Source organism: Prunus avium, chromosome 6 (genome assembly GCF_965620075.1).
Source record: "Prunus avium chromosome 6, drPruAviu1.hap1.1, whole genome shotgun sequence".
Classification (NCBI taxonomy): domain Eukaryota; kingdom Viridiplantae; phylum Streptophyta; class Magnoliopsida; order Rosales; family Rosaceae; genus Prunus; species Prunus avium.
Window position 1 is genome coordinate 36,221,685 of NC_142289.1, and position 8,686 is coordinate 36,230,370.

Genomic DNA, 8,686 nt, shown 5'->3' on the forward strand with positions numbered 1-8,686 from the left:
ACTTGTTATAGTCTTAACCTATTGTGATTAAAGTGTGATTATAGGATTAGGATATATAACACAAAAGTTAGGGAAAGCTCTTGAATTAATGAAGATCATCAATTAATTCCTTAGGTTAAAATACATATTGCAACAAATCAAGAAACTAAAAAAAAAAAACCCCACCTGACAACTACCTAGGAAAAATGGCACAATTGGATTGATTCCCACTCTACAAAGCCATGCATGTAATTGAATAATGCTTGGGAAAACCTTAGGAGGCATGTACATAAAGGAAAAGTTCTATTATGCTTCCCTAATCAGAAGAGGAACAAATATATGAATTTCTCAGAACCTGATGAGTGGAAAAAGCAACAAGTTTTGGTGGTGGTCAAGGAGTCTGCACATTTGAGTCCTTTGATTTATTCTCTTCAGAAGAGGGCCGGTTCTCTGAGTCGGATTGCCGGATTTCTTCAATCATTCTAACAACTTCTTCCATGTTAGGTCGCATGTCTGGCACCTTTGCCACGCATGCCATTGCAATTTGCAACATTTGCACCATTTCTTCTTCAATGTTTTGGTACCTCATCAGCTCAACATCAAAAACCTCAGCAGTCCATTCCTCCCTTACAACAGACTGGACCCACCGAGGGAGATCAACCATATCATCACGCCCTGGTGACTGGAGGGGAGCTTTTCCAGTCAGCATCTCAAGGAGGACTACGCCAAAGCTATACACATCTGATTTATGAGAGTGCTTGCGGGTTTCAATCACCTCCGGAGCTCGATAGCCTGCACTCCGAGTAGTGGCAGGAACATTCATGAGAGGAGTCAGGCCAACATCAGAGATGCACCCATCAAGATCTTGGCTGAGGAGGACATTTGTGGACTTGATATTTCCGTGAGTGAATTTTGGACCACCCATAGAATGGATGTGGGCGATTCCTCTTGCAGTTCCAAGGGCAATCTTTATCCTGGAGTCCCAGTCTAATGCAGTTCTTCCGCCTCCCCTGTTTCCTGCCATCAGATTCAATAAAAAGTGAGTGTGGTGCACAACACAACGCTTCAATAGACAGCTGAATTTTCTATAAAGGCGACTCTAAACAGGTTGTCCTACAAGAAGAATGAAAAGTTCTTACCCAAAAAAAGTTGAATATCAATAAGTAGCAAACTTCTTTCCCTAGCTCAGTTAACTGAAAAGGGTTTTGAATTTTGGAGTTTCCGCATGTTCCAATCTCAAGAAAGGGAAAGATACTTCGTATTTGTATTGGTAACGGAGAGAACAAGAAGAACAGTTACTGGTCTTTTAATATGCATCTCCATAAGCATTTTTTTTACCACCCAGCAGAAAAAATACAATCAGGAAAAGTAATATGCATTCTTTGTAAATGGCATTAAATAATAGGTAGCTTTCAATATCAGTAACACTCTGACTGAAGAGTGGCGTACGACATTGCCTCCTCCAATATGGGATATGACTTGGAAAACCATTAGGCATATGGAGGTCAAAACAAGGCTTACATAGTCGTTCAGATTAAAATGAAAATCATGTTCTGTAAAGGATAGAAGAAGCTAACAAGAAGCTGTAAAGAGAAAAAGGGGGGCAGGGGGAGGGAGCCACCTTAACTGCAACAAAATAGTTAATGAATAAAAACATACAAGTTGTAAAGCATGTAATTATAACTAAAATCCCAACGCAACATCATTATCAAACATGATACTCGACTAGGTGCACGAGCTAATACACTTCCAAGTGTGAAACAACTCTTTCTTTAAACATTATGTTTTTCACTAGTATTCTACAGAAACTACAGTACTCGTCATGGTAATTACCTGCATTCTCTCTTAGATATGCACATAAAGTTCTCACTTATAGATATTAAGGCACAGTTTGTTTATTCTCATGAGTGTCTACATACCCAGAGGAATGACGACATTCTGCGTAAACTCCTTGACTATCTACTGCCCCGACCCTCAATATCCCCTTGTTTCCGTCAATTAATTTTTAAAAGTTTAACATGACTTCAGACTGACATTTAGGAAGTTGACTTCAATTTACTGCTCAACCCGGGACCCCACCCCATGAAAGAGATAAAATAGAAGTAAACAATTAAATAAAGATCAGTGGCAGTGGCATGCATACCATGCAAAAGAGCAGATAAGCTCCCATTTGAGATGTAGTCATAAACTAGAAGCTTCTCATCCTTTGAGTAATAATAAGCACGGAGTGGAACAACATTTGTGTGCTGTCCAACTCTTCCCACAACCTCCATTTGCTGTTCAAAATCCTTCTTCCCAACGACCACTTCCTTCAACCTTTTGACTACCACTGTTGTTGCCTCCTCCAAGACGGCCTTGTATGCTGTGCCATAACTCCCCTTTCCCAACACTTCAGCAGAAGCCCTCAACAAATCATCAAGATCAAAATTGTAAGAACAACCTTCAAAGAAAACGAGTTTGTTCTTCTCAGGTTCTTGCACCCCACTTCCAAAATCCTCCTTAGGCTTCTCACTCCTTCCACCACTAGAAGCCTTTCCTTTCAATACACTAGTTCCTCCACTATCTTTTTTCTTTAAACACCAGAGAACTATGATAAGGCCTAACAGCAACAGCAGAACAGACCCTCCAGCTGCGATCGCAATGATAACTCCCAACTTCAGCTTCTTTTTGGAGCTTCGTTTCTGAGGAACTACTGGTGGTGGTGGATTGTGAGTAGGAGGTGGCGGAGGAAGGACGAGGGAGCAAGCTTTAAGAGGTGCTCCACATAAAAGTGAGTTTCCCACAAAGGATGAATTGGAAAATCTTTGAAGGGATGATGGGATAGAGCCATTAAGATGGTTGAAGCTTAAATTTAGACGCTTGAGCCCGGGTTGGTTGAGATCAGGTATGGGTCCAGAAAGGTTGTTGTTCTGGAGGTTCAATCCTGTGAGTTGTGTCAAATTATGTAACATTTGTGGAATGTTGCCAGTGAAGGAATTAAATGATAGATCCAATACATTGAGCTGAAGAGAAAAGGAGGCCGGAATATCACCAGAGAAGTTGTTATGTTGGAGGTATAGATTCTGGAGTACAGGAAGGGAGGTAATATCGGAAGGAAGATTACCACGGAGGAGATTGGATCGAAGGCTAAGAATCCGAAGGGCATCTAGCCTACCAACGGTGTTTGATGGGACAGAGCCCACAAGTCCAACTCCAGGAAGTCGGAGGGCAGTCACCCGGGTGCGATTTGGATTGCAAGTGATGCCAACCCAGGATGTGCAGACTGGGGAAGCAGGGTTCCAAGTTAGCTTGCGACGATGGGGAACAGCAGCAGCAAAGTCAAGAAGGGCTTTCTTATCAGAATTCAGGTCAGAGAAAACAAGGGGAAGAAGAATGACAATGGAAAAAAGGAAAGGAATAACTGAAAAGGGACAGGACTTCATGGGTAGTTGTTTGGACTAAAGTCTTTGAAAGTGACTAGAGAAATCAAAATGTAATCCTTGGAGGGCTAACAATCTCCTGGTTCAGCACAAAAACCACAAATCAAGATCAGGTAGCCAATAATGCAAAGCATTCATATATTAAGAAGGAAAAGTGATAAACTTTTCGCATGCATAATAGCAGGGGAGAACAGTAAACACCAAATGATAATGATAATCGTCAAATTATGAAATGTACTTCAATTCACTGTTGCCTTGATTCTAGATTGCAAATTTAGAGCAGAAAAACTAAAAAGAAACATGCTTCCTTTCCCCTTAAATGAGAAAACAACGTAAAGTCAAAATTGGGTACATATCCGTTGGGAGTTACAACTATTATTTCCTTCAGTCCAGTAATGTATATGCACAATACACAAGTGAGTGAGAAAGGTTAATCCCCTTTCATACACTGCTGTATAAACTAATTTCTTATACAACAGGACTAAATAAGCAGAATCATGCATACCAGTCTGATAGCTCAGAGTGGTTTGACAACAATATGGAGAAGTTAAAGAAATGAACTTTACCAAATTAAACCTAATCTAACCGTTACAAGAAAGTGGGTTTACTCTAAAGCAAGCACATTGACCGAATTCAACAAATTAATTCTAGTAATAATGAATGAATAAAACTGAGAAAGCTTTAATGGGTTGAGTAGAAATCAAGTCTAAGAACTAGCATTAAAGCATTCATCCAAGGAGAGAAGAGAAAATTTCAAGTTCCAGACACTGTCAGAGTCCAAAACACTCGTTACAACGGCAACAATTACAAGACAGATCTGTAAGCAATTGAAAAAGGTGAAGATGGTAACCTGCAGTTTGCAGCAAAGAATGCAGTGAGAGCTGGGCTGCCTGAGCTGAATAGCAGAGGGTAAAGCTCCTTCCTTGAAATGAAAAGCTTCAGATCCAGGCATTAGAAATTTCTCTTGGGTTAGCACTTAGCAGAAATGTGGGTACAAGGAAGGACAACAAGTCTGAGACTTTTGAGAATTTGGTGGGAATTAAGCATGATTTTAACTGATAAATGAGTTAGGAGAAGCAGGCAGGAATAGTATTTCTAATTTCTTACCAGAAAAAAAAAATGACAAAGAGAAAGTTGGTTTTTGGAGATGAAAAAGAAAAGAAATTTTTTGGGTTTGAATTATAAAAGTGGAAAGGGAAAAAGGAGAAGGTAAAGGGCAAAGAAGAAATATTAATAAATTAGAGGAAAAAGGAAGATGAAGAGGACTGCACTGCCCTTTGTTGTATGAGCTGAGCTGTGAGCCTCACCCTACTCAGAGAGAGAGAGAGAGAGGAATTTGCTGGTTTTCTTTTGGCTACATATACACACACAATATTTTATGTAACTATTTTTTTCGGTCGGAAAATATAAATATGTGTCTTAGTGTTGCGGTTAAGCTCGTTTGTTGTTATTTATTGTTTACGTTTTGGCTGCTTTCCTCAGCAATTAAATTCTTCAGTTTCAGACTTCAGTCTTTGTTTTCTGCACAAATTACTATCATGCCAAAGACAATGAAATTGACAACAAAAAAACAAAAGAGAAAAAGAAAATGAAGATTATTATTATGCATGCAATTCCATCACTCAATGAATTATGGGTTATAAATTTAAAAAATATATATATATATATATATATATATATATATTTGGGTTTGACTAAAGATACTTATTAGTTTAATGCAGGATGGTCTTGTTGTGACAAAAGAATGAGAGGAATGAGTTGTACCTTACACATTAAAGTTTGAATCCTTAAAAATAAAAAAAAATTACTCGAATTTATTTAATACATATGATTTATGAGTGATTATTGGTTTCCGAAATTTGAAAGTTTTCTTTTTTAACCAAAACACATTTTCTTGGTTTTCATGTAGCAGAAGACTAAAAGATATACGTTCTTGCTGTGTGGCTGTCAACACAAGCTTGTTAAAGGAGAAGCTCACTTTAGTTGGGGACCCTTGACTGGGCTTCAATCATTTAATTGTCCCTCAGGGTATCAGTATGGCTCATTGTGGCCGAAAAAGTAGTTGGTGTTTCATTTCAACTTTCAATTTTCAAATTCCCATATTAGTAGGCTAAACCTGCAGCTCTCCATTGCCAGTGGCAGCAAGCAGCAGCAGCTCCCTTCTTTTGCTTCATCATGGCCCTGTGGGAACGGGTGCTTTTTAGTCAATGAAGTTTCCTGCTGCAGACTCAGAAGGGGTTTTCAAAATTTTAACCACATTAACGTTGGGATCGCAACTCACGGTATCTCAAGTCAATCACACACACTGTTACGTGTTTTAAATTTTCAATATGACAATGCATGATTAATTTGGGATACAATCTGTGCATCCCACATACATACAAGTTTTTCTCCGCATTCACACATCAATGCCATTTATGTTTACTTTCAAAAGATTGGAAATTGAAACCTACCCAAGTAACCAATTTCGATTCATCTTTGGGAACTTTTAATGAGCCTAACCATATTGGTATCTGGTGGGGTATGTATTAATGTCATTCTGAGGTTATTGAGGATGATGAGGCTCAGCTAAGATAAGCAATGACCAAATGCTCAAGCTAATGAGACAGAGGATCCCTTCCACCCCCTTCAATAATATACTCATGAGCTGTGGGTACTGGCTGTGTAGAGTGTACAATTTTGATGGAAGAGTTGGACTGGAGAGAGAGAGAGAGAGAGAGAGAGAGAGCTTGATCCAACCACTCCTCCACCTTTTTTATTTTATTGCCAACCACCCTCAACCTACCATTATTAGATTTAGATCTGCTGCATCATCTGCATGCTCATCTAGATCCCATGCCAAGTATAAAAATTCCAAAAAATTATTGATCTCACATGAAAAAGGGCACTTTACCTTCTCAAAATTGGAACTTAAATAAGAGTAAGCAAATAACTTATATTCTCAGTTTATATTGTGATCACATTGTATATATTCTGAAGTTTTTTTTTATCTTTTTGGTCCTTTGTTCTCTTCACTTTTGGTCAGTCCAAACTTCAAATGGATTATATTCAAAAAACCATGATTAAATTGTACCTGCATGGCTTAAATCCTCCAAGGCAAGCTAACCCTACAACTACTAGATGATCCCAAACTAAGAAATCCATGAATGAGAAGTTTTAACCATTATTCTCATCATGATGCCTCAGTAGGAGCTTTTCTCAAAAGTTTCATGATTAAACATCCATGTCACTCATGGGTTAGCTGAGGAAGAAGAGTTTTCTAGATGGATCTCCTAAAATATTGTCTACAACAACTACTTCTGTTAGTAAATAGGGAAAAACAGCATCACTTTGGAAAGCTACATTAAATAGTTTGACCCTGAAATTGATATATGCTCCAATTTGTATTTATTATGCTGGTGCAAGTTGGTTTTACATGGAATATTCAAGGGTGTTTTATAATGTACTAAAACACAACAGAATAGACAAGGCCATATGAATCTTTAGTTTAATATTAATTTGTTCATCAGATCAAAAACATTGTTTTAAATTATCAACTGGTCTTTAGTCTCATTCTCTCCCAGCTTGGCAGAGAACCCATTAATATTCTAAGAGCTAATCATGTACAATAAATGTAAATCATATATATTATCTTGAAGCTCTCAACTTAGGAAAATGATTGATCCTGGGAGAGAGCCCAAGCAGAAAAACTTATATGAAACGAGAATAACATTGTTTTGTTATTCCTGACCAATCACGCTATATTAAGTGGAAACATTATTACGCGTGTCATAATTGACCGAAAATAGCGAAACATTGCAATTCTTGTTGCACACAAGTGTTTATTGAGGCAGAGAGGGAGAGGTGAGAGTTGTTGAGCATGCAATCAATGAGAAGCTCCCGGATCTCAAAAGATGCCATGCCATGACACACAGTAGTGGCAAATACTGTAATTCTCAGGAGGCCCATGACTGAGAGAGTGAGAGCTTGCTTACTAATGAGTGGGTTGTGACAATTGGCAACATGTGGCCCCAAACATTTGATATAGAATATACAACTTTACACATACATACATACCCAACATTTGAAAGAGAGAAAGAGAAAGAAAAGGGTATTGGGAGATTCATTCAATATAATATAATAAGATAGTGGATTTGAATTTTACCAAAATAGAAAAGAAATTATGCAAGTGAAGAAAACCATGAAATTAATTAAGTATTTCTAATTGCTGGTTGTAATTCTGATTTTTCTGAAACAACATGGAGGGGCCCTTGTAATTTAATATAAATATGAGATCTTTGTTTCCACTTTACAGCATCATTATGCTAATCAAGGACATGATCCATAAATTAGGTAGTGTAGGACCTTTTGGCTTTGTTTATATTTGTATGAGGAGCATTGGTTGGTAGCATGAAACTTACAAGGATGAAGAAATGATAATGGCTAGTTATTTTATTTCCAAAAAGAAAAAACAGAACAATGGGTTGCATAGGACTTGCAAATACTCATTGGCAACTCAGTTATTTCTTATTTTATTTTCTGATCTCCTTTTTTTTTTTTTTTTTTTTTCTCTTTCTATTTTTGGGTCAAGATTTTCTTATCTATATTGAACAAACAGATGGGTAAGATGGGTCCCCATGGGCCATGGGTAATGAACTGATCATGACCTAACAAAGGTGGTGAAGGAAAACACTAACTGCTTTTTTTTGAAGCTGTTTGACATCCTGTCTCCTTCCTTTTTAGTCTTCCCTCCTAACAATAGAAGACTGTGCTAGCTAGCACTAATCGGAAAAGAAGAGAGTATTGATACGTAATATGTGTGTTTGTGCACATTTGTAATTCGGAATTAGAGAATATTAATCCGTTTAATGGATGGTTCAGATCAATTACGATTTTACAAGAGAGTATTAACCTATACGTCCATCCAATTCCATCATATGCGTGTTTATGTCACCCTTCCCGAACTTGGAAATTCTTATCAATGACTTGTTACAGTTACATCATACGTATTAATAATAATTTCAAAGTACGAGAAGGGAGACATAAACACACAAATGATGGAATTGGATGGACCTATAAGGATAATACGATCTGAATCAATATAGATCAGAAAATCACTTTCATCAATATGGAAGACGAAACAACAAAGCCTTAATTAAATCCCTTCTTTTGTTTTATGAATTCAGTCGTGCTTCAAATTGGTGTCCACGATAATGGCCCAATGGGCCAGAGGTCATGGACAGAAAACTTGAGAATGTGGCAAACTTTATATGTAAAGCAACTGCTCTGAGAAAGCGGGAAACACAATA

General features: G+C 37.7%; 1 protein-coding gene across 1 annotated transcript; it reads right to left on the reverse strand.

Moving 5' to 3' along the window:
- Positions 1-67: 67 nt before the first annotated feature.
- On the reverse strand, positions 68-4,777 carry LOC110750780 (Leucine-rich repeat protein kinase family protein). Its single transcript, XM_021951139.2, has 3 exons — positions 4,249-4,777; positions 2,123-3,477; positions 68-996 (listed from the first exon to the last, which is right to left on the reverse strand). Exons 2-3 carry the CDS (start codon positions 3,399-3,401, stop codon positions 371-373), a joined length of 1,905 nt encoding a protein of 634 aa, XP_021806831.1. The 5' UTR covers positions 3,402-3,477; positions 4,249-4,777; the 3' UTR covers positions 68-370.
- Between the last annotated feature and the right edge of the window lie 3,909 nt (positions 4,778-8,686).